The 26,039-nt window shown below is 33.7% G+C and overlaps 3 protein-coding genes across 5 annotated transcripts; 2 read left to right on the top strand and 1 right to left on the bottom strand.

Moving 5' to 3' along the window:
• Positions 1-6,153: 6,153 nt before the first annotated feature.
• LOC149911267 (uncharacterized) lies at positions 6,154-12,061 on the bottom strand. The gene is made up of 5 exons (XM_090104621.1): positions 11,925-12,061; positions 9,002-9,262; positions 7,432-7,533; positions 6,948-7,079; positions 6,154-6,674 (listed from the first exon to the last, which is right to left on the bottom strand). Exons 2-5 carry the CDS (start codon positions 9,260-9,262, stop codon positions 6,591-6,593), a joined length of 579 nt encoding a protein of 192 aa, XP_089960747.1. The 5' UTR covers positions 11,925-12,061; the 3' UTR covers positions 6,154-6,590.
• On the top strand, positions 9,996-11,239 carry LOC149911268 (uncharacterized). Its single transcript, XM_090114423.1, has one exon. The coding sequence runs from the start codon at positions 10,174-10,176 to the stop codon at positions 10,681-10,683; it is 510 nt and encodes a 169-aa protein (XP_089970549.1). The 5' UTR covers positions 9,996-10,173; the 3' UTR covers positions 10,684-11,239.
• Positions 12,062-12,144: 83 nt separating the features above from the next.
• Pgant35A (polypeptide N-acetylgalactosaminyltransferase 35A) lies at positions 12,145-25,725 on the top strand. Of its 3 annotated transcripts, none has more exons than XM_090104601.1 (12): positions 12,145-12,230; positions 13,490-13,724; positions 14,004-14,276; positions 14,383-14,518; positions 14,604-15,045; positions 15,299-15,539; positions 15,700-15,845; positions 16,119-16,271; positions 18,717-18,934; positions 19,623-19,752; positions 21,890-22,024; positions 23,058-25,725. In XM_090104601.1, the coding sequence occupies exons 2-12, from the start codon at positions 13,628-13,630 to the stop codon at positions 23,193-23,195; spliced, it is 2,109 nt and encodes a 702-aa protein (XP_089960727.1). In that variant the 5' UTR covers positions 12,145-12,230; positions 13,490-13,627; the 3' UTR covers positions 23,196-25,725. The 3 variants fall into 3 exon arrangements, with proteins under 3 accessions (XP_089960727.1, XP_089960734.1, XP_089960718.1); XM_090104608.1 differs by lacking the exon at positions 12,145-12,230 and adding an exon at positions 13,349-13,415 and having other exon boundaries at positions 14,103-14,276; XM_090104592.1 differs by lacking the exon at positions 12,145-12,230 and adding an exon at positions 13,349-13,415.
• Positions 25,726-26,039: the final 314 nt, after the last annotated feature.

The raw sequence follows: 26,039 nt of genomic DNA, 5'->3' as shown, positions 1-26,039 counted from the left end.
TGTACGGCATCTGTGTCATACTATTGCTATACTGCTTTTAATCCATTATTCCGCAACGCCGTACAAAAATCATGGGGACAAGGGGAAAAAATCGAGAGATGCAATCCCCTCTCTTTCCCCACTCCAGGGGGTCATTTGACTAAGTACGGCTTCGGTTCCAAAACATTATCTAGCACTCAAAAGTACTATTAAAAGCAATGCCGTCAAAAAATAATTGTTCTTTTAAATGTATACCAATAATCATCTTAATTTCATCGAATTCTTGATATAAAGAGCTGTAAGGTCATTTGACCCTGTACGGGAACTTTTTTTTTAACATGATATTGTAAAATTCAATTGTTGTATAGTATTGCCGTTCAAAAGAAACCGTTCTAAAAAAAGTTATAGAGAAATGCAAAACCAGAAATTTTGTTAAAGTTTAAACATCGTAGATTAATGAAATATAATAGTTTTCTACACTTTATCCGTTGTTTTAAATAGTATTAACATAGATAAATTAGGAAAAAACGATGCCGTACATTTTTGTGCAGACCACATCTTTTAGGCTGATGAAAGCGACGAAAGCTTCAATTTTAAGAGTGCTTTATGGCCATTTGATACAGTACGGCATTAACATATTTTTACCCAACTACGGCAAAGCAAAAGGAGGGTTATGGTTGTTTACAGGTCATGTATGTATGTTCATCTATTCCCTCGTAACTTCTAAACTACTTATCAGAATTCGACAAATGACATATCATTAGAAGCGTCTGAATTGTTCACTGGATAACCAACGACCAGCTAGCTAAAGGCTATATGGGGTTTCACAAAATCTAATGTGGCGCCCTCTAGCGGACAAAACATACAGAGTAAAAAAATAAAGTTAAGATAAATATGCAGTGTTTGGTATCATTTGAAAGCGCTTTACTTGTATATTTTGAATATGTATATATTACTAGCATTTGCTTGTGACTTTACCTGTATTCATGGACTGATTGCATATAATTCACATCTTTTCGTTCATAGCTTTTTTATTAGTTCATCAATTTAACGGAGTCCATTCCACCTGACTCCGACTTTCCAAGGTGATAATTAACCACCTCGAGCTTCTTAATATTAATGTATATTTATATTTTATTATAAAAATATAAAGCAAATATTTCGTTATATGGATTTTTTCTTTTTCAGATTTTTCCCCTTTGAACCAACGAAAATGTACGGCACATGAAAAAATATTATCTATGCATAAAATACTTTAAAAATAAATTTATTTCGTGTTGTGTCAAATGACCCCCTGGAGTGGGGAAAGAGAGGGGATTACAACTCTCGATTTTTTCCCCTTGTCCCCATGATTTTTGTACGGCGTTGCGGAATAATGGATTAAAAGCAGTATAGCAATAGTATGACACAGATGCCGTACATGGTCAAATGACCAAATTTACCCCCGGTAACTCTCGGAAATTAAATAAAAATTCCGACTTGGTGGACCCACATTTTTGTACGGCACTGAGCGGTTTCTTATTATTTTTAATGGATCTATCGATGGTTAAGAATGCCGTACAAAAATATATGACCAAAATTTACCGAGTCTACCTGTACTTTTCAATTCTCATCTGCACTCAGTTGGACAGCTTACAAGTGACGGCATAGTGATGAATCTTATTATTTTTTGCTCTGCTATCGTTCTAGATATGTCCCATGGTGGTTCATTTGACCCATATTTTTGTCCTATGCGGGCTTGTAGTCTATTTGTATTTATGTTGGTTGTTCAGTCGTGCAAAGTGATTAAGCAGATTATTATTAGAAGAAAAATGCTATGCAAATTGTGGAATAAAACGTGTCTAATGTTTAATTAGCTATTGCGATGGTTAAATATACAATTTTTCTATGTGATTAATGTTGAAATGATTCCAATCAACAGTGCATAATGCACGAGCCTTACATTAATCATCATTTATTTATTATCCTACTATATATTATATTACAAATGCGAAAGTTTGTGAGGATGGATGTATGTATGCTTGTCCCTCTTTCACGGGAAATCCACTGAACGGATTTTGATGATACTTAGCAGTGATGTTATTTAATTACCAGAATAACACAAGCTATAGAAATATTCTTGATTTTGCCCGCGGGTAACCAAACGGCACATTTACTGATCCATAACAGTACATTTTAGCGAAATTTGTAAATAATGTATATTTTTAAGATCTTATTTATAATTATTTTAGCGAAATTTGTAAATAATGTATATTTTTAAGATCTTATTTATAATTAATGTAACTTAAAATACCTATAATAAGAAGTTTGCAGTCCCAGTTAACAAAAAAGTTTCGCTATCTATTACATTAAAAATGTATCATTATTTTATTATATTATATTATTATTTTATTCGACGTACTTCTAGTACGGTTTTACCCGCAGTTCTCCGCTCCTGTTGGTCTTAGCGTGATGATATACAGGGTGTCCCAAGAAGTATGACCGAGGGACCGTGGAGGCCAGTCACCGGCGCATGCGCAGGCTGCAACGACCAATCGATCTTTCAGGGTATCTTTGCCCTTTAGCCTGGCCACTTCGGTCCCCGGACATAAACCCCATTGATTTTTTCTCGTGGGGATACTGCAAAGACGAGAGCATGCCACATTTTGGACGAAATAGCCCAGAAATTCATAGTAGCAGAAAAAACCATTAAAAATGATAAATGGGCATTCAGACATTTAAGAGATAAGTTTTTACGGTCATGTCGCACTTGCATTGAGCAACAGCGGGGTCATTCAAAAAAATTAAATTCTGGTATTTAAACACCTTGTTATTGGTTTTAATTTGTTTTTATTAATCATCATGTTAATTAAATTTTTGCACTTACCACATTTAAATTTCAATTTTTCGATTGAAGCCTTCTGAATAATAAAATGAAATTTTCAGGGTAGCTACCCGATAGACAGAGCAAGTTTTTAAAAGCCAAATCGAAAACTTTTTTTATATGATTTAATTTTTTTACGGGCCCATGAAGTTGTGAACATACCTACTGGGTAATGTAATCTTTCTTGGCATTTAATTATTTTTTTTTATTCCATTCAAAGATCTAACGATAGTATATGTTACCATAATGAATTGGCCTATCTGAAAGAAAGAAATCTCATCGTACTGGGCGATAGGCATAGATATAAAAAAAACGTCATAACTCCGAAAATACGAAAAATCGCATAACATGCATGGGGGTGATTTGGATAGCCCTTTAGGACCTCTACCTCCCAGCTTCAGTATATCACTACTTTTTGGGACACCCTGTATAGCCTTCATTCATAAATATACTATTTAACACCGAAATAATTTTTCAATACTGACCAGTAGTTCCTGAGATTAGCGCCTTCAAACAAACAAACAAACTCTTCAGCTTTATAATATTAGTATAGATTCATATTGTAGGCTTGTAACGCTGTGCAAGCTTTCGAGACATTTTCATACAAATTATGAATAATTAATGAATGAGCCTATTTAGTTAATTATATATAAGTAATTTAATTGATATAAATCATATTCATATTATTATTGACTATCCATCAGTATAATATTCCTAATAACTAGCATTCAAAATTATTGTCTATCTCGTATTTTTGTGAGGTAAGTAACATTGAGTACAATCTATGCATTCTAACACATCTAATAATATTGATAATTGAAGTGAAATTGTTATTATATATTCTTCAGAAATAAGTATTCTTTGCAATAACTATCCTATTTAGCAGAGTCCTTAGAATGCTTGTTATTGCGACATTGATGTTAATTCAAAAAAAAAGCACGGAATGGTATTAAATATCGTATTTGAAATGTTGTGTCGGTAGGCGTGTATTATTAGCAAATTATTACGACATTTTGTTGCATAATGCATTATTCGTATCTACTATTACAAAATTATAATCTGTTGTCAACATATCTCTAACGAAATTGAACTGTAGATGATAGATATTTTAATAAAAACAGAATGAACACGTTATTCAATTATTTTGATGTGGGTTTTTTATCGGGAATGTATAATTACTATAAGATTACATGTAGGTACATAATTGCGTCCGTGCGAAGCCGGGGAGCTATCATCTAGAGTACTAGTAGATATTAAGTACTTTCAGATTATTTTCAGCAAAAACTATGGGACCAAATTACATAATTTTATAAGTATAAAATATAGTAGGAAAGATAACCGATAGACACATAGAGATAACATAACATTGGAAAAGAAATTATTATAATTTATGAAACCTTGAAACGCGATAAATATACAGGGTGTCCCAAAAAGTAGTGATGAACGGAAGCTGGGAGGTAGAGGACCTAGAGAGCTATCCGAATCACCCCCATGTATGTTATGCGATTTTTCGTATTTTCGGAGTTATGACATTTTTTTCAATTTTTCATCTATCGCTGAGTACGATGAGATTTTTATTTATGGTGACGTGACTTATTGCGCTAGATGCTTGATTTTTTTTTGTGTGGTAAGCTGAAAGATAGGCCAATTCAGTATGGTAACATTTACTATCGTTAGATCTTCGAATGGAATAAAAAAAGAATTAAATGCCAAGAAAGATAAAATTACCCAGTATGTTCACAACTTCAAGGGCCCATAAAAAAATAAAATCACATAAAAAAAGTTTTCCATTTGGCTTTTAAAAACTTGCTCTATCTATCAGGTAGCTACCCTAAAAATTTCATTTTATTATTCAGAAGGCTTCAATCGAAAAATTGAAATCTAAATGTGGTAAGTGCAAAAATTTTATTAACATGATGATCATTAAAACCAAATTAAAACCCATAAATAGGTGTTTAATTACCAGAAATTTTTAAAATAACCCCGCTGTTGCTCAATGCAAGTGCGACATCACCGTAAAAAGTTGTCTTTTAAATGTCTGAATGCCCTTTTATCATTTTTAATGGTTTCTTCTGCTACTATGAATTTCCGGGTTATTTCGTCCAAATTGTAGCATTCTCTCAAGTAGCCGAGGTCTTTTTAGTATCCCCATTGAAACAAATCAATGGGGTTTAGGTCGAGGGACCGTGCAGGCCAGGCTTTAAGGCAGGCGTCACCAGCGCATGCGCAGGCTGCAACGACCAATCCATATTTCAGGGTATCTTTGCCCTTTAGCCTGGCCTCGACGGTCCCCGGACATAAACCCTATTGATTTTTTTCCGTGGGGATACTACAAAGACGAGAGACTGCCACAATTTGAACGAAATAACCTGGAAATTCATAGTAGCAGAAGAAACCATTAAAAATGATAAAAGGGCATTCAGACATTTAAAAGACAACTTTTTACGGTGATGTCGCACTTGCACTGAGCAATAGCGGGGTCATTTTAAAAATTTCTGGTAATTAAACACCTTTTTATTGGTTTTAATTTGTTTTTATTAATCATCATGTTAATTCAATTTTTGCACTTACCTCATTTAGATTTCAATTTTTCGATTGAAGCCTTCTGAATAATAAAATGAAATTTTCAGGGTAGCTACCTGATAGATAGAGCAAGTTTTTAAAAGCCAAATGGAAAACTTTTTTTATGTGATTTTATTTTTTTACGGGCCCTTGAAGTGGAGAACATACTGGGTAATTTTATCTTTCTTGGCATTTTAATTCTTTTTTTTATTCCATTCAAAGATCTAACGATAGTAAATGTTACCATACTGAATTGGCCTATCTTTCAGCTTAGCACACAAAAAAAATCAAGCACCTTCCGCAATAATTGACGTCACCATGAGTGAAAATATCACCGTACTCGGCGATAGGTAAAAAATTGAAAAAAACGTCATAACTCCGAAAATACGAAAAATCGCATAACATACATGGGGGTGATTCGGATAGCCCTTTAGGTCCTCTACCTCCCAGCTTCCGTTCATCACTACTTTTTGGGACACCCTGTATATGTAATTTTAAATATATACCAATTCCATTCTTGTTTTTGACCCCGTCTAACGGATTACAGGGTTGACACTGGCTGCCTACTTGTAGATTTTGCGTTATGAAATAATGTAGTTTTCTGTTGCCTACTTAGAGGTTGTAAGTTCAAGATTGTGTGTTACAAAAATGCATAAAATATTATAGATAAAATGAGACAATAAACCATTTTTGTTTATAGTAGTTAATGTTATCACAAATTAAAGTGCACAGGTATCAAATAAAAAATGTTTCAGATAAATCGTTTATATTACGTATACAATTTTGTACATTATACCAACTTACATTTTGATGGTTTTAACTTGATATGTTTTAAAATTATTCCGATATAGATTATGGCGTGTTTAATGAATAATAGTTGCGCATACTTAAAAATAATCAACATGTTATTTCAATTCCGCAGGAGTAGATTTTAAATGCTTGGCTAAAACAGTCGTTGCATTTTAAAGAACGTTATTAATAATTAAACGCTTGAAAATTATCTAATTTTCAATTTACGTGTAATTAATATTAGGTTGACGAATATGTATTGACTAATCCATTCGTAACGATTTGTGAATATTTATTTAAATTCATTTAGGTACTTAAAACTATCCCAAAATTAAATTTAAGGGAAGAATTACCAACCATTACTTAACTATTATTTACAAAATTAACAAACAAATGTTTATAACCCTACAAGTTTACCACCAAATGCGTTAAGTTTTTCGGATGCTGTTCGCGTTATTGATCTCAATATCGATCCAGGCACCTGAAAAGAAATAAAGATTACATACATACATACAAACATATTAGCACATAGTACATATTAGTGCAATTGCATATATTTATATGATTAATAAGTATTTTTTTATGTGTATTTGTATCTCAAAATGGTGGATTAAATATTGTTTCACAACTACCTCCATTATCCATATGGGTATCAAATCTAAGGACTTGATAAGTAGAATACTTTCAAATATATAATGGGTGCTTCGACCACAATAAGGTCGGGGCTTTAAATGTTTAATTTAATTTTACTTACAGCGATTAACGAATTGATGAAATTTGAAATGCTCTCAGCGCCTCCGACGATTGCGCGGCCCGCACTAGCGAATTTGTCACCGTCGTTTCCATACTTTTCCTCTTCTTTTATCGTGTCTACGATTGGTTTTGGCTGTTTATAAAAAAGTGTAATTAAATATTTTTGTAAGAACGGTTAAAATTATGTGTTACAGTACATTTCGATGATAAGATCGATAGGTTCAAGATGGGTTCATGCCTCAAGGCTCAAGCCATGCTACTTAAAAATACTAACAAATAGATATATCTACATGTTCACCAAACATAGATTTCGAATCATTATTACACAATATAGTCCTCATAGTTTATTTTATTTACGAGACCGGTTAACGGTAGGAATTTTCGATTGAGCTGAGAGGGGTATTTTAGCAAAACCGAAATTTTTAGTTTTGGTGAAGAACCGGAGAGGCACATATAGCTACAATACATAATATTAATTTGCGTACCTGAAGCAGCCCTGCAGCAACATGCTGAACATTTTCTTTCACGGAGAGCGTCTTGCTTCCAAGACCTTCGTACTCCAGGTGTATGCTTGGGTCTTTCGCGATCTAAAAAATAATCTTTCTATATATAAAAATGAATGCCTAATACCCTTGGTCACGGCATCAGGCGTGAACGACTAGAGCGATTCCGATAATTATTATTCCGATAGCATTATAATATACTATAGTCCGGGATACATCGCCCATTTTTGCAAGTGATTACTATCAAGCTAATTTTTCGTGAGTAGCTTTATTTTGATGAGATGCCCAATAATTTCATGTACGACCCTCTAGATTGTGGTAGCTTACAGAGGTAACAAGGATAAAAATTTTTGATTTGACGGTACCCAAATATTTATTACGCAATTTGTAGGACAATATGTCTGTTGAATTATACAAGTATTAAATAAGTGAAAATAAAAAAATCAGCTGGTTAGTAATCATTTATGATGACTTCGTTATCGATACACATTGGAAAGGGGGACTCTTTGATCAAACCATAGATTTTGTAGGACAAATATTTTTTCGAATAATTTAGATAATAATCTTGAGATTGAACAAAAAAAAAACATTCAGTTGGTAATTAATATTTGAGAACCATCAAAACAAAATATTTTATCCTTGTTTCCTCTGGTAGCTACCATAATCGAGAGTTTCGTACATGAAATTATTGGGCATCTCATCAAAATAAAGCTACTCACGAAAAATTAGCTTGATAGTAATCACTTGCAAAAATGGACGATGTATCCCGGACTACTAGCTTTCCGCCCGCGGCTTCGCCCGCGTTTTCAAAGAAAAACCCATTCCCGTAGGATTTCCGGGATAAAACCTATGTCCTTTCTCGGGTATCAAAATATCTCTATACCAAATTTCATGCAAATTGGTTCAGTAGTTAAGGCGTGATTGAGTAACAGACAGACAGACAGAGTTACTTTCGCATTTATAATATTAGTATGGATTCCGAGAGGGATCTTATGAAAGAAAATCTTAAGAAATTTGCGCTGGACATATTTTTTTTTAAACATATATATGTGTATTTAAACTTTACGGGTTTGACAGTTCGCACGAGGACATTAGGCAGCGTCTGTTGGGTGAGCTAGTATACATATTTATTTATTTACTAGTGGTCCGCCCCGGCTTCGCCCGTGGTACCTACATGTTTAAACTATCCTATCTCTCAAGTTGGATCGAACTGCACATGGTGTGCGAATTTTATTATAATCGGTTAAGTGGTTTAGGAGTCCATTGAGGACAAACATTGTGACACGAGATTTATATATACATATTAAGATTATCATTAGTAGTTAAATAAATAAATAAATATTATACTAGCTGACCCAACAGACGTAATATAATCATAAAGCCAGAATAATTATTTTTAATTTTAAGGGAATAAAAAAATTATAATTTGTGTTATAACATATTATAATGTAAATAGTGGTTGTAAACTGGTAAGGTAGGTCAACATCTCCGTTGTAAATTTAATATGATATTGAATGAAATGGGGAAAACTACAGTATTCTAAGTTACACACCTGTTTGTGAGGATCATTATACGGGACTGTTTCTGCGGTCTCGAATTTGTTTGTGATTAAATTAGAGTCAAGTCTATACTTGGTGTCATCGCCAGGATGATTCTCAGCTAGCAATGGTTCTGCTAAGTGAACGTCAGCAGATTGAGCGTAAGGGCCTCCGGGCCGGTCGTACACTGGCAGGTCGATTTTGATAGGATAGTCAACTGGTGAAGACAGCGCATTCATTGAACATATGCATAGTATAAACAGCGTTGAGTACATCTGAAATAAATAGACTTGTATCAAAAATGTGTAATAAGAACTTAAGTAAGCCTTAGAAAATGTACCTAACTGATAACTTAAGATTTCTTCTAGAAGCAGACGCATTAACATATTGGATTAGTATGTACGTATCATCAATAATATTGTGTGTGCGGTGTGCAAAACGGTATTGATAAAATTAAAGCAAATATTTATTTCTTTCCATTCATTATTAATTGCTGATAGGCTGAGTCAGATTTAAGCAGAATATAGTGCCTAACCACAATGCCTAACGATAGTAGGTACGACTAACGTTTAGTAGTTTGCGGGAGCTTACCTATTTATAAAATTAAAAACATTATTGTCAATCTTGCTTTGATAAATGCACAGGATAGACGATAGGCTTAATGATAGGCATATGATAGGTAATATTGTTGCGTGTGTAGGTACTGTACAGCTAGCGATACTTACTATTGCATTTCATTGAGTTTAAAAAATTTCAATTATATTTGTCGGAAAATAAGTTGTAGGTTCTGTGAGTAGGTTAGTTACAATATATATTTTAAATATAATTAAATTAAAATTGCGCTAGTAACTCAGTGTTTAATTGAGCTTATTAATAAGTAAATACATACAATATTTTGCACTACAAATACATATTATTATGTACCTTTTTTCGTACGAATTATGTATTACCTACATTAATTATTTTTTATCACATTTTTATATAATCTGGGCCTAAGGGTATGCCTGTGGGTATGCCGGTGGTTATGGCTGTTATAAATATGACAACATCAGGCGTCCGTCAGGTTTCAGGTTTGTATTTATTTAAAGTTTAGGTACTTTTATTATGTCGTTAGCCTTATATCATATTATGAAAAATTAAACTATAACTACTTAAAATCTGAATTAAAGGAAGTAAATCAAAGAAGATGGATAATATGCCCGAAGTAACGCGTTGTTTTGGAATGTTCCCTCCAAAGTATGCTACGTATTTAATATCAATATTCGGATTGGGGATGGGTGGTACGGGGATAGCTGGAATCGTGCTTTATGGTCTGGTAGAAAAAGCCGTTACGGCATTCTTTTTCAAAAGTGACACGGCACCAGTCGATGATACAGTGAAGAAATGTGTTCTTCTAACTATTGGATTGACGTCACTGCTGCTCACTATTGCCAGTTTCCTTATGTTCTTGGGCGCTACGTCTGGCTCACCCGGCCCTCTTGCGGTGTCTATTTGGATTATATTCGCAATGGATTTGATACTTATAGGTCTCTCTATCGCTGCGCCAATGTCCTGCTTCTTCATGGAAAGTACATGTGTCGTGAAGAAACTGTCGACTACTGTTTTGGTCCTTTGTTTTCTGGTAATCACTGTTTTTTTAGAAGTATGGCTCTATTTCATGGTCGTTGCTAATGCTTATCTGAATGAAATTGCGTGAGAATATTTGTGTACGAACAGCAATAAACAATAGTTAAAACTTTGTATTTTTAGTTAATCGATTACTAAATTATAAATGCACGCATTTCTTACTTATTAAATGTGCAATTTTGTAATGGTAGATTAAAATATATATGTGCCGTTATTATGTAAGTTTAAATAAAGACCTATTAATTTAATTGTTCACTTATATTATACTTGCAGTTAAACTTATCTACAACTGCATGTACTAATGCTTCTTCAAGCAGCAAACGTAATTAATAACAAAAAATACACATGATAAAAGCAGTAACTAACCCTGAATTGTTTGTACTATTTTTTCCTATTTTTTATTGAATGGTGATTCAGAGGATAATAATAATTTAAAGTAATTAACTAACTACTTAATTAATAATGAGTGTTCATAAGGCCGACGTCATAAATACCTAAATATAGTTTTATTAACGTTCAAATGTTTTTGATCGTAATGATGGTACCCTAAGCAGAAATACAGCACTTCTTGTAACTACAAAAAGTACTGTAAGTATCAAATAGTTACTGTCAAAATCAGTATAGTAGATATACGAAGAATATACCTACCTGATGGATAAACGTAAACTGAATTATTATTTCTGAGGTTTTTAACAGTAGGTTGGTTATTTAGTAGACACAAGTTAGGTTAGTAGTACAATATATTATATATATTATATATATATATACTAGCGGTCCGCCCCGGCTTCGCCCGTGGTACATATTTCCGTTTTCTCTACATAAAAACCATCCTCGTACTTCAAAGAATATAATAAAAAAAGAATTATCGAAATCGGTTCAGCCGTTCTCGAGTTATGGGCTTACCAACACATTTTGCGATTCATTTTTATATATAAGAAGATACAATATAGTATATGCAAAGTGTATGTAAGTTAACAGACCGTGATATTTTAGCTTCAATAGCAACTAACAAAGTATTGCATAAAAACTAGTCACCACAGTAGGAATACATTTACGTTTGGTAAAAACCTTCGAAATCGGGCTTTTAAAAATTACTGAGCAGTGCGCACCATAAATAAGGGGCTGTGCATTTAATTATTAAAAATTTTTATATCTTAAATTATGTAACTAATTCATATTACAAAATTTCGTTACATTTAAATATACGATAAACCTAAATAATTCGCTATATACCTACCATTTTAATAAAATCGCCATTAAACTTAAACATAAAGTTATTTACAAAAGAAAGTAAAAATCTTTTTATCTTACCTTATTAAATATACGCACTTAAATTTGGCATTAAAACTTGTCCAGTGGTTCGCGTGTAGGTACTGCGATTAAGTAACAGAGTCGACTAACATCTGATGGCAAGTGGTGGTCGAGACCCGTCGACTTTCACGTGTTACGTCACCAAAGCCTTGGCACTTGAGCCAATGTGGTATCTGGTTAAGGATTCCCAGATATCGTAATGTGTCTATTACAAACGTGTCACGCTTGCAGTGAATAATACATGTGTCTACGTGACTAAGGGTCAAGATAGGCAACTGTTGGCGATTGACGAAATTATAGGCTGAGGTAGGAATCTTCAATTTCTTACGAGAACTATAATTTTAGGGTCTCGTTTAAAAAGGGTCTGTCTCTGCCAGTACCTATAGGCAATAATATGATTAACGGTCATTCTCCGGAAATAGTTACTTTGGAATTATATTATTGTAATATTTACAGTATAAAAGGGACCACTTCTACTAGTTCTACTATTATACCTATCTATTTAGTGCATTGGTTAGTCCTAGAACTTTTCAAGCGAGAGTCTGGTTCGATGTTATGTGAAGCTGGGGAATTTCAGGACCCTATATTATTATGTAGGATGTAGGTACATAAGAGAGACCCGTACGGGCTGTTACTACGGGCGCCCGGAGCGGGAGCACATATGGATGAACTAGAACATCGTTTCACTGCAGCGACGCGAATTGGTGCGCACGCGACCCTCTCCGGGGAGAGCCCGTGCAAAGCCACTATCATACTGAATGAACCCACGTTTCAGAGCGCTGCGGGCGTGACCCGTACGGGTCTTCAGCGCACGGACTGCCCGTACGAGTCTTCCGGACAGCAGTGAAACCAGCCTTATATAGTAAAACAAAAATTGCTAATCTTTCACGCAAATACTAACTGAACCGATTATAATGAAATTTAGCACACATATAGAGGGTAACTTGGATTAACACATATGATAGGTTTTATCCCTGATATCCCACGGGAACGGGAACTATGCGGATTTTTCTTTGAAAACGCGTGCGAAGCCGCGGGCGGAAAGCTAGTGTGTATATAACATCATGGTAGTAGTTAGCTGCAGTTGAAGTTGGTGACTATATGGTGACTCTTATATATTTCCATGGAATTACTTAGATACCACAGGCTATATACAAACGTTTTGATACAGTTTTTGATAGTCTGTTTTCCTGTGTTTTTCCTACTTAGCCATGTAAAATATATTTAATATTTCCGTGTACCTATCAATGCAATCTGTGAATGCAATAATCAATAATATTATGCTCTGAACAACGAATAGGATTCGTTCACAGATTCGTTGTTCTGAGATAATAATATTATGTTATCTATGACCACCGACTATTTGTGACGTGACTGATGTCACTGTCAGAAGTGAGAAGTGTCAGAACGATAATGTTTGGACTTGAATGTTGTTCAACTACGGATGTCTACAAACATAGTGTTTTTATTGTTTTTAAAGTTGAGATAAAAGTAAGATATTATTGAATAATATAATATTTAAAAATGTGTCGCTTTGTTATTTAATATATAATCCTTCTTTTCAGGAAAGATTAAGATATTGATCATCATGTATCGTACTTTTCTAGTTAAATAATTACGCGATACATTTAAAAACTGCGTCTTTCGCATAATTTCTTGAAATAGGATTTATTCAGTAAATATATCCTTAGTTATAACTGAAAATGGGCAGAATAAATAATTCCTTCCTCTGGGGAATACTTTTTGCATCTGCGACGTGGAGTATTTCGCTTTACCTATATTGGTTATTGAATATGAGCGGTGAGTTTTTAATATTAAATATACACATTTACGTGAATGTTTTCTGTTTATTAATTTGTCCGTCCTGTGCATGAAAACTTTTAATTATGCTATGATAATATTAAACATAGTTTGCGTCAATAAACTAGTTTTCTAATAGGTCGTGATTGTGGTTTGTCCAGTTTTGCAAGTTATAACAACCTTTATCGAAATTCTATTGTTTCCATGCTTTTGTATACATTACATGATCTATAAAATTTAGCCATATTCATCTTGTTTGATAGATGTTCATGGTTTTAGGTGAAAGTTCAATAAAAAATTCAGAAAACAAGATACATTATCGCCTTATCAATACTGAAGAAAGAAATCGTTTAAAAAACAATGACAAATCTATTGCAGCATTGGAGGGCAAAAATCTTTTATATGATAATCCCAAAGCAAATGATAGATTTGGAAATAAAATGTGGAAAAATCAAAGAGATCATTCGGATTATTTAAGAAAAATGATCTTAAAAGAAAAATTTGCGAGGCAATTTCAACAAAAATCATCTGCAAAAGTAGACAAGAGTCTGGGTGAGTCCAAAAGCAACTTTTTATTTTAAATACAATTGAAAAAGGGAGATTTAAAATATTACTTGTGTATTTTGTCATAGTTAATGATAATGCATGCTATTTTCAGAAAGTCAATTTGGTTTAATTCGGAATGCAGAAGATGTAAGAATAAGAGAGAAAGGTTACAATGTCCATGCATTCAACACTCTTATCTCACAAAGAATTGGAAACCACAGAGAAGTTCCTGACACTAGATATAAGTTGTGAGTAATTAATAACTACTTAAATATAAAGTTGTTGATTTTTCACAATCCCCATATTATTTATATTATACTTATTATATTGCAGATGTGCCACACAAAAGTATCCCTATAAACTTCCAAAGGCATCCATTATAATTTGCTTTTATAATGAACACTTTGAAACACTTATGAGGTCTGTACACTCAATATTGGACCGTACAGAACAAAGATATTTAAAGGAGATAATACTGATTGATGACTACAGTGACATAGAAGGCCTGCACGATAAGGTGCAAAAGGCTGTGAATGAACTAAACAGTAACATGAAGAAGGAAGAAGAAATGCTTGAAACAAATAATATAGACGCTGACAATATTGTTGCTGACTATATAAATGACGATAACAATGTGGAGAACTTTAAGAAAACTACAGATAGTAGTACGGGCAAATTGACGAAGAGTGGATTAAATATACGGCTTCTAAAAACTAGTAAGAGGGAAGGATTGATTCGCGCAAGGTTGTACGGAGCTGATAATAGTGTGGGTGAGGTAAGTCAAATTAAATACTTAAAAATATCTTGGGTTAAGCAACAAGACAATATCAGGGCTGTTTCTAAGGAGCTAAATATAATTATGTCAATATATTATGCTGATATGCTTGAAACTTAGCATTGTAGTATTTGAAGAATTAAGTCCTATGATCTGTCAAATATGTATTTATACATTTCGTAAATACATACTTTAAATATTCATATAATAGATAGTTTTGTGTTTTGTAATAAATACAATTATTTTATTTTAGGTATTACTCTTCCTGGACTCTCATATAGAGGTGAATGTTAACTGGCTGCCGCCGTTACTGTCTCGACTCTCTGAAGGCGTAGATGGGGTTAGCACTCGCTATTCCCCCCGTGTGGTCGCACCCATCATTGATGTGATCAATGCTGATACATTCGACTATACAGGCAGTCCTCTAGTGAGAGGCGGCTTCAACTGGGGACTACACTTTAAGTGGGATAATTTGCCAAAGGGCACATTGAATGGTGAGTACAGTTTTAGACAATTTTCATGTTTATGCTTTAAAAATGAGGATCAGCTTCAAGGCTCCATCTAATTTCTGTGAAAAATTAATGTTATTTTTAATAAAGTTTGGTCTTAAATTGTTAAATTAAGCGTTTTTGCTAATTTTTCATGACTTTGCAGAGGAATCAGATTTCGTGAAGCCAATTAAGTCGCCAACAATAGCGGGTGGACTGTTTGCTGTATATCGCGAATATTTCAATAAGATTGGGAAATATGATGCAGGGATGAATCTTTGGGGCGGTGAAAATTTGGAGATATCATTCAGGGTAAATGTTATGACATAATAGTTAAAGATAATAAACTTTCGAACTGTACTGATTTACTATTTATGTTAAAAAGGTCCCACCTTATTTCACTTCAGATGCACATGCGTATTTGTATTCAAAGAATTATCATTGATATTTCAAACAATATTATATTTTTTTATAATTCTGTGTGAATTAGTAGAATTAATAATAATGTGAATTAGTTAAATTGGCAATGCTATCCTACATAAGAAAACATTTAATAAAATTATACTAATAACACTTGTCTTGCAGATATGGATGTGTGGTGGAACATTGGAGTTGGTACCTTGCAGTCGTGTCGGTCACGTGTTCAGGAAACGTAGACCTTATGGCCTTGGTGATAAGGAGGATTTCATGCTGCATAACTCGATGCGGATGGCACGAGTGTGGATGGATGAATATGTGGTAAGTATTTCGGAGATAATTTCTATTAACATTGTTTATAATGAGGGTTCAATTTCAGACTTATTCATCGACGGAGATAGGAGGGCCGCGATGATTCATTGTTTATTTATAGTATAAATATTTTGCATTCTAAGTTCCAGCAGTTGGTTAAATAAAAAATAATAAACATCTTTTAACTATTGAGTGTAGCGGTAAGTTCCTAAAACAAATGGCCAGCTTTGCTCGAATGCAATATCACATGATATATACATAGATGGACAGAAAATTACACAGTTTAATATTTACATCATTCCAACTTAATAAGCCACTATCACTTCGGAATATTTTAGTTTTCTCTTGGTGAAATAATTTTCATGATCTTTTACTTACTTACTTTAAACTTATTTATGTAACTGATGTGAGAAAATAAACTCTTTTTTATTTTTTATTTTTATTTATTTATTTTCGGCCCTGTGATTAAAAACATATTGTGAACTAGCTTCCGCCCGCGACTCCGTCCGCGCGGATGTCGGTCTTCGCGTGGATGGTTTATTTCTCCATTTTGAGTAACTCTGACAATGACATCTTATAAATATCTATTGGACCCAAATACGGCTAGGCCTATACGCAACGTGTGTTCGCGGTTTTACAGAACAACGTCTATGGATAAAACTGAAAAATTAAGATTAATTTTTTTTTACGTATTTTTCCAGGATAAAAAGTATCCTATTTTACGCCCAGGATAATAAGGTATAATTATACCAAGTTTCATCGAAATCGAACCGTTAGTTTTTACGTGATGCCTGAACATACAGACAGACAGACAGACAGACAGACAGACAGACAGACAGACAAAAATTTTTTTAATCACATATTTGGGTTTGGTATCGATCCAGTAACACCCCCTGCTATTTATTTTTTCAATATTTTCAATGTACAGAATTGACCCTTCTACAGATTTATTATATGTATAGATAAGGTTATAAACTTTACCTCTTACCTATAACATTTGTATAGACTCGTATTGTTGTGAATATAATTTAGTGGTTTTCACTGCAGAAATAAACACGTAAATTTCAAATACATAATCTAAAACTATTGACAATTAATATTGTGTACCTATACACACTTATATGTAACTTTTCTTTTCTCATTTTACTACAAATGTGAGTACACAATTTTATATAAATTACAATTACTAATAATAGTTATAATAAATTTGTTTACCTACATCTTAATCATAAGATTCAAATATCAATTTTAAGTAATGATTTTTTACAAATTAGAAAATCAAATATAAATCAATTACTTAATAATAAATTTAGCATGACATTGAATTACTGAATTTAATTGAAAAATGTAAAATGAAAAAACGTTTATTTACACACACTATAAATAGGTATAGTAATTCGTTATTCCATTATTATTTCTATACAACATATCAAAATCATAATATATTAATCTTCTAAATAATGGTATCGAACGATAATGGTAATAACGATTCAATATAAGTTTATAATGCTTTAAATATATGAAAATAATGAGGGTAGTATGAGGTGACATTGTCTCAGCCAGTCTCAACTACCGACAGAATAAAACAAAATACATAGGTTTAGGCTGAGCACACGCTACGCGTTACTAAACTACTCGCTTTTAATCGCTTATCTGTAACCGCCTGTACTGATATAATAAATTATGTAACTTGATAACGCTTTGACCGCGATCTGTAAGCAAGCGATTTTTGTGTGTCCCATAGTAAAAGTATGGTATGTGCAATGTACAATGTACATGAATAGCGATTAACCGTAATTTGTTTTTATTCAGTCTCAATTAAGATAAGACAGCTTGTAATACTGTATGAAAGGTACCAAAAGATATTCTGAAGTTATTAAAATTATCGTGATACTGGCGCATGTCAATATACAATTTGAAAAGTTTATTTTCTAATGTCTTTGATATTTTAATTTTAATAACAGAGATGTGGTCATAATTAAGCGAAGCGTCAATCACAGTACATCGGTAAAGCGATTTCAGTTAGACATATATAAAGCTCGCGCAGTTTGTGCTCAGCTTTAAACCTAGCGAACCATCTATATAAGCAGAGGCCGTCGTTTATAAGTTCCTTTTTCGTCAAGATTGTTCACGATCACGCACGTGGCCATACTGACCACGCACGTCGTCAGTATGGCCACGTGCGTGGCAATCTTGTTCTTCGCTCCTGTAAGTAATTTGTAATTAGTGTAATGTAATCTTATCTCTTTAATATGAAAAAGTAAATTCATCTTACATCTGGTGATAAATTGTAACCGTTGAATTTAATAGTAAATATTTAACCCGATTTTTAGTGACGTGGTTCCGACCAGTTTTTCCACGTTGTTTGGTTTTTAATTTTTATATCATCCGATCTATTTTAAAATACTGAAATTGAGATTTTTCGTGAAATAATAAAATCTTGGAATATTCCAGAACAAAGTTATCGAACAAAACCCATCGGCTGCCCACGTGTCGATTGGCGACATTAGTGACCGCCAGAAACTTAGGAAGGAATTGCAATGCAAGTCATTTAAATGGTATTTAGAAAACGTGTATCCTGAAATGGAAGCCGGCGAAGATACGATCGCTAAGAAGAGAATTGAAGCTCTTAATGATCCGGAGAAGAATAAGTTTCAGCCGTGGCATTCGAGGTGAATATTTATCTTTTTGTTTAATTTTTTCTTAATGTTTGTGGTTCTTAATTATTGTATTATGAATTTTAGTGCAATAACAAATAGAAGCCTAGCGCCTATACTTCTTTCTTATATTCTATTTAATAAGCGAACCTTATTTAAGCTATTTATCGGTTTATTTTTCAAGCATGTACTTAAACTTTTATAAAATTATTCTTTCGATTTGAGCGTTAGTAACGCACGATGCAAACACGAGTTTTGATTTTGTTTTTTTTCCTCGGGTGGAATAGTGAAATAGTCGTGTGTTAGGGTTGTGTGTTTTTGCCACGTGTAATGCCAGTTATGGCCGCGACAACAAAATGGCGGATTAACTATTTGATTTTGTTTTTTTCCTCGGGTGGAATAGTGAAATAGTCGTGTGTAGGGTTGTGTGTTTTTGCCACGTGTAATGCCAGTTATGGCCGCGACAACAAAATGGCGGATTAACTATATTCAGATGTTCTCAATATAGGCATCGAAAGTGATTGACTAGTAGAATACTAAACAGACATCAACATTATTTTACAAATTAGTACAAAAAAACAAATTTTTTTTTCAGACTTTTTTTTGAGTTTATTAAAGTTATTATTTAAATAAAGCAGAAATTATACATTATTTTCTTATAATAAATATAGACATGGATATATACTAAGATATTTGTTTTTAGAAAACGCAATTACACGGATTCATACCAAATACGGCTCAAGAATACTTCGCTATGCATCCAGAGTGCGACTGACATCAAAACCAAAGGCAGCGGCCTGATTCTTGCTAGATGTATAAGGATTATCAATCAGGTATTTATTTATTTATTTGTTTTATTCATAAAATGTACCTTACAGCTGTTATTAAGATAGATTATGCAAATTACATATAAAAAAAGCCGATCAGCCGATTTCTGTGTTTAAATATTATAAACTATATTTGGTATAGATTAAGTAATCTATACCTATAATTGAATATTAAATACGTCATAAGGTACATATACCAAAACAGTATTTTTTTTAAATTTTTGTGTGTCTGTTTGTTCCGGCTAATCTCTGCAACGGCGTTACCGATTTTGACAGGACTTTCACCGACAGATAGCCAATGTAATAAAGAATAACTGGCTACTTTTTATTCAGATTTTTCGTAAGGTTAAAGCGCGCTCTACATTCTCAAGAGAATCTCGCGAGAACGCGAGAAACATGCGAGAAACGTGAATGTGGAAGCGATTTCTCGAGTTCTCGCGTTGTTCTCCAGCTTTTCTCCACTTTTTGTCGGTTTTTTGGCGCGAGACAAAGGAGCGCGAGAACGTGAGAACAGGCGAGAACGTGTATCGACTCCACACTCGCATGTTTCTCATTAGCGCGCGCGCCGCCGAATTGAACGGAAGTAATTGTGTACCTTATGGCGTCAATATGAGCGTACACTTTATTCAATAAATATTCAAAATCCACCGAAGACATTCGAGTAAACTTTTTAAATTCATTTGATGGTTCGATGAATACTTGTCATCCACCATCTTCTTTTTCGCCACTTCTTTTTAATAACTTTTTTCTCTTTAGCATACGCATAATTATAATATGCGAATGCGCATAACAATAAACTTGTCGCAGCGGTTACTTCTGCGTCCATCGTCATCGAACGCGAGAACTGTAGTGAGAACTTTGTGAGAGTGTGTACCCAAAGAAGTTCTCACTACAGTTCTCGCAGAGAATCTCCGGAGATTCTCGCGTGAATGTCTCGCGTGAATGTGGAGCGCCCTTAAGAAACATTAGGATTTAAATTAAAATTTATTTACGCGGATGAAACCGCGGCACGAAGCTAGACTTTACATATAATTAAACTAGCTTATCTCCCGCTTTGTCTAAAACCTAATAAATTATATAGTAAAACCTTCCTCTTGAATCACTCTATCTATTAAAAAAAAAACCGCATCAAAATCCGTTGCGTAGTTTTAAAGATTTAAGCATACAAAGGGACATAGGGACAGAGAAAGCGACTTTGCTTTATACTTTGTAGTGATTGTAGAAGAATATTTGTTGTCCGGGTTTCGTGCGAAAATAGCCTAGCTATATATATTTATGCGCGCGATTGACCGCGATGAAAGCTAGTAATATTACAAATGCGAAAGTAACTCTGTACGTTTGTTACGCTTTCACTGCTTCACAGCTAAACCGATTTTGATGTTTCGATCAGAGATAGACTAAAACGTAGGAAGAGACGCGTAAGTTTTCATTTCATTTTTTATATTACTACCAGTGGGCAGTTTATAACTATTATTAATGTTACATTGTTGTAGTAGTGTAGTGTACGAGTATCAGTTAAATATTTTTTTCGAGTGTCTATACGATCTTCTTAAATTAAATTGAGATTTATCAATAATTTAAAATTGAAACCGGATGCATTTTGAAAATACAGGGGTGAAAAGTTGAAATTAAAATTATTGCAATAACTTGTATTTGATTAATAATTTTAGTATCGCGGGACGTTCTTCCTTTTATTTTCTTTCTACTAGAGAGTTTGCAATTGTACGGGATAAAGGAGGTTCAAAATTTTTGTAAGAGTATCTATCGTTCGATATGGAATTGAGAAAGTCGTGTGAAAGATTTTTCAATCGGGGACTGTTTTGAAAACATTAGAGATGTAATTTTTTAGTCAGATTTATATTATATAGTCGGATTTATATTATACTAGGTTTCCGCCCGCGCAGTCCAAGAAAAACCCGCATAGTTCCCGTTCGCGTGGGATTTCCGGGATTGCGTCATTTTCCCGGGATAAAAAGTAGCCTATGTCCTTTCTCGGGTATCAAAATATCTCCATACCAAATTTCATGAAAATTGGTTCAGTAGTTTAGGCGTGATTGAGTAACAGACAGACAGACAGAGTTACTTTCGCATTTATAATATTAGTATGGGTGATAAATTTATTAAGGTCAATTTTGTTTTCCAGATGTGGTTCGAGACGGACCGCAGCGAGCTGGTCCTGGGCAAGACGCTTTGCCTGGACGCAGTGAACAACGTGTCCCCGATGCTGGGCAAGTGCCACGAGCTTGGCAGCACGCAGGAGTGGAAACACAAGGGATCGGTGCGTGCCTTATTGTCTAATATTTAAAACTAGCATTCCGCGCGGGCGAAGCCGCGGTCGCCCGCGTTTTCAAAGAAAAACCCGTTCCCGTAGGATTTCCGGGATAAAACCTATCCTATGTCCTTTCTCGAGTATCAAATATCTCTATACCAAATTTCATGCCAATTGGTTCTGTAGTTAAGGCGTGATTGAGTAACAGACAGACAGACGGGCGGCGGGCATCACTTTCCATCAGGTGACCCGCCTGCTCGTGTGCCTGCTTAAGCGATAAAAAAAAAGACAGACAGACAGAGTTACTTTCGCATTTATAATATTAGTATGGATAGTATGGATTAACTGTGCCCTGCGGTTTTACCCGCAGTGCTTCACTCCTGTTGGTCATAGCGTGATGATATATAGCCTATTGCCTTCCTCGATAAATGGGCTTTCTAACACCGAAAGAATTCAAATCGGACCAGTAGTTCCTGAGATTAGCGCGTTCAAACAAACAAACTCGTCAACTTTATAATATTAGTATAGATAAAGCATGGACGTGCTTTATAGTAACTAGCTTTGTACAAAACAAATGAAATGTTTAATTTGCAATAAAATGCAAATAATCTTACCCGAAAAAAATAACCGGCCTGGTGCGAGTCTTATTCGCGCACTGAGGGTTCTGTCAAAACCTGTTTTTTTTTAAATGTTGCTGTAAACTACTTTTGACAATTTTTATTTTATCTGTCTGAGCTATAAGACGTTTCTTCCAAATTTCAAGATTCTGTGTGCACTCGGGTTTTGATTCCCTTGAGAATATAGAAATATGTATGTAAAAAATTGCAGCATAAACGACTGTATATTTTGATTGAGTTGGCTTATAAGATTGATTTTTTCACAGCTTCAAGGAACGCTTGAGAATTCACTATAGGGCTTGATATCTCCACGTATTTCTGAGAAAATGTTTCTTGTTCCTGATCCTATAAGGGTTCCGTTTTTTCCTTTAGCGGATTGGTACCCTAAAACACATTTTTTTCATAAATGAACGATTGTTTTCCAGGCTGGAAGTCCCATATACAACACCGCAGCGGGGATGTGCTTGGGGGCGGAGCGTGCGTACCGCAACGAGCCCATACTGATGGTGATCTGCGACGATCGACCCAACAACCATTGGGACTTTGTGAGATCAAAGATTTAGTTTAGTACCTGATATATTCGTATTTCTGACATTTAACAGATTAGTATTTTTTTTTAAACTTTGCCATAAATGGACCTGATATTTTCGTTTGTGAATTTGGACAGATAGGGACATTTAAGGGATTTTTAAAGAAAAAATATAGCATTTTCATTCTGTAAAATAATATGAGGAATGAGGAGTCAATAATATTTGAAAGGTAAAATCAACTTGATTTCATAGTATGTTAATTTTGACAGATAACGTCGTTTTAAGAGATTTTTAATGAAAAAAATATGGCATTATTCGATAATATTTGCACGACCAGCAAATATTAGCAGTTTTTATGCGTATATTAGATGAAATGGTGAGAGATATGTTTTCAAAGCCATATTTCTTTCATTAAAAAATATATTTTTGGACTATATTTTTGGCATTACAAGCTATCGCAATATTATTGACAACATAGGTTTTACCAACGACGTCATAAGATAATAAACACCGTCTTAATTTATAGTGAGAAACTTTTTATATTGAGGTCAGCCATTAAAAAAACGCCTCCTGATCCCATTGAGGTATTATTACTACGAATAGAGAGGTAGGTTTCTAAATGTGTAAAATTACCAAAGGGAGGTAATTTTTAGATGGATGAGTTCCAGGAATTAATTTGCAATTAATTTTCGCATTAAATCTCTAAAGAGATTATGTTTGCGCCAGTTCAATTTATTGTATAATGAATTGTATTATTGTATTAATTAATAAATAAATATGTATTATCTGAAAATATTCGATTTTGATACGGTGTCTATTAGATTATAACGACGTTGGTTTGACCTATCAGATGTTTTGGACTTTTTTTGTTATTTCAACGTGCAATATTAATGTAGTTACTTTTGACAACGTCCATTTCACGGATTTAAAATACGTATATTTAATAATTTCTTTCATATTATTATATGTATATCCCGACGATTCAGTACGACTATACTACTTACTTACTAAAATAAAAATCCGTTACTCTTTTTTTAGCTTAAATGTTAATTATTATATTTTGTACATATTTGGTTACATTGTATAGTGTTGGTGACATACGAGCCTTGAATTTTTGCTTGATCAAACAAAATATAACAATCTATATTAAGTTTTGCTCTTTGAAATTTGTTTTGCATGCTGCGAAGTATTGATCTTTATAATACGAATCATATGCACTCTTATGCAAAATAATCTGTATTATTACACCAATCGATAAAAAAATATATGTGATGCGGATAATTTTTGAGGAGAGCAGGAGGATTTTCTTTCAAATGGTAAAATTTTTGTTTAAATTGATCAAGCAAAACTGATAAGATTTGTATGACCGCACTATAATGTATATGTTATGGTCAAACCCCGAAGCTCTGGCACTCGTAGGTTGGACTGGTCAATCCTCAGGTATGGCATTACTGACCTGATTGGTCAGTTTACGTGATTTTATTAACTAATTTATTAAGGTTTCATTTTATAATTTAACTAGCTGTCCCGGCGAACTTTGTACCGCCCTGTCAATGAATGTTGTCTTACCTTTTAGCTGAACTAATTTAGGCTTTGATGAACGTAATACAATGATACAAAATAAATATTTATATAGATTGATATGTAATAGTATTTTATTTTATTACTTCAAACACGTCTCAGAGAAAAATGACTGAATTTTAATAATTTGTGCAGCATGGATTAACTCTTTTCATTCTTAAACTGTTATCGACCACGCCATCGTTTCGTTTCACTTTAGTTGTGATAATAATTTTACCATTATCATTGGGCGATCGACGCTGATACAGTGGGTAACCATCGTTGCCTGTGATGGTCTCTGCCATCAATTTTCGTGGATACCTTTTGGTACACTCACTGTCAACCACGCATGGTGATTGGTGGTTGATGGCGTCACACGGTCCATGAATCATATTCGTGATAACAACGTTATGTCGGTCTAGATCGGTTTCAGGATTAGCAATCCCCGCACACTCATATATTATATCTGCCCGGCTCCTTTCGACTAACCAAATTAAAATGTGTGCATGCTGCAAGCCATATTGTTGTCATTCGATTGAATACATCCATCATTGAATAATCCCAAAGATGTGTTCCATTAATGTAACTCATCTTTGGGATTATTCAATGACAGTGAGTGTACCAAAAGGTATCCACGAAAATTGATGGCAGAGACCATCACAGGCAACGATGGTTACCCACTGTATCAGCGTCGATCGCCCAATGATAATGGTAAAATTATTATCACAACTAAAGTGAAACGAAACGATGGCGTGGTCGATAACAGTTAAAGAATGAAAAGAGTTAATCCATGCTGCACAAATTATTAAAATTCAGTCATTTTTCTCTGAGACGTGTTTGTAGTAATAAAATAAAATACTATTACATATCAATCCATATAAATATTTATTTTGTATCATTGTATTACGTTCATCAAAGCCTAAATTAGTTCAGCTAAAAGGTAACACAACATTCATTGACAGGGCGGTACAAAGTTCGCCGGGACAGCTAGTGTATAATAATATTCTCTAAGATCCTTTTGAGTACATATGATTCTTATATACTTGTATTTAATGTTAATCTTAACATCAGCATGAACAAAATTTTATTTTAGTAAAATTAATTTAGTTAGCTACACGTATTTTGACGAATCTCAAATATAATTATTTCGATATATTTTTAACCGACAAAAAAGGAGGTTCTCAATTCGTTCTATTTTTTTATGTAATTCGCTTGCACTTCGAAAAGTCGTTAAATGTAAACTTAAACTATAGAATATACGTATGAGACTTCCATCTGTTCCCTTAGTTTATAACAAATGCATTAAAGTTAGAATAT

Source organism: Colias eurytheme, chromosome 1, assembly GCF_061535395.1.
Source record: "Colias eurytheme isolate Ceu_HAF_F1 chromosome 1, ilColEury1 Martin Lab GWU primary, whole genome shotgun sequence".
In the NCBI taxonomy this organism is placed as follows: domain Eukaryota; kingdom Metazoa; phylum Arthropoda; class Insecta; order Lepidoptera; family Pieridae; genus Colias; species Colias eurytheme.
This window is presented reverse-complemented; position numbering and strand designations above follow the sequence as displayed.

Coding starts and splice junctions, on each gene's coding strand:
- Pgant35A (XM_090104601.1), top strand. CDS start 13,628: ATGGGCAGAATAAATAATTCCTTCCTCTGGGGAATACTTTTTGCATCT. Junction 19,753..21,889: donor GTATAAGGATTATCAATCAG/GTATTTATTTAT, acceptor TTTGTTTTCCAG/ATGTGGTTCGAGACGGACCG. Junction 22,025..23,057: donor AGTGGAAACACAAGGGATCG/GTGCGTGCCTTA, acceptor ATTGTTTTCCAG/GCTGGAAGTCCCATATACAA.
- LOC149911267 (XM_090104621.1), bottom strand. CDS start 9,262: ATGTACTCAACGCTGTTTATACTATGCATATGTTCAATGAATGCGCTG. Junction 7,534..9,001: donor ATAATGATCCTCACAAACAG/GTGTGTAACTTA, acceptor ATTATTTTTTAG/ATCGCGAAAGACCCAAGCAT. Junction 6,675..6,947: donor TCATCAATTCGTTAATCGCT/GTAAGTAAAATT, acceptor ATTTCTTTTCAG/GTGCCTGGATCGATATTGAG.
- LOC149911268 (XM_090114423.1), top strand. CDS start 10,174: ATGGATAATATGCCCGAAGTAACGCGTTGTTTTGGAATGTTCCCTCCA.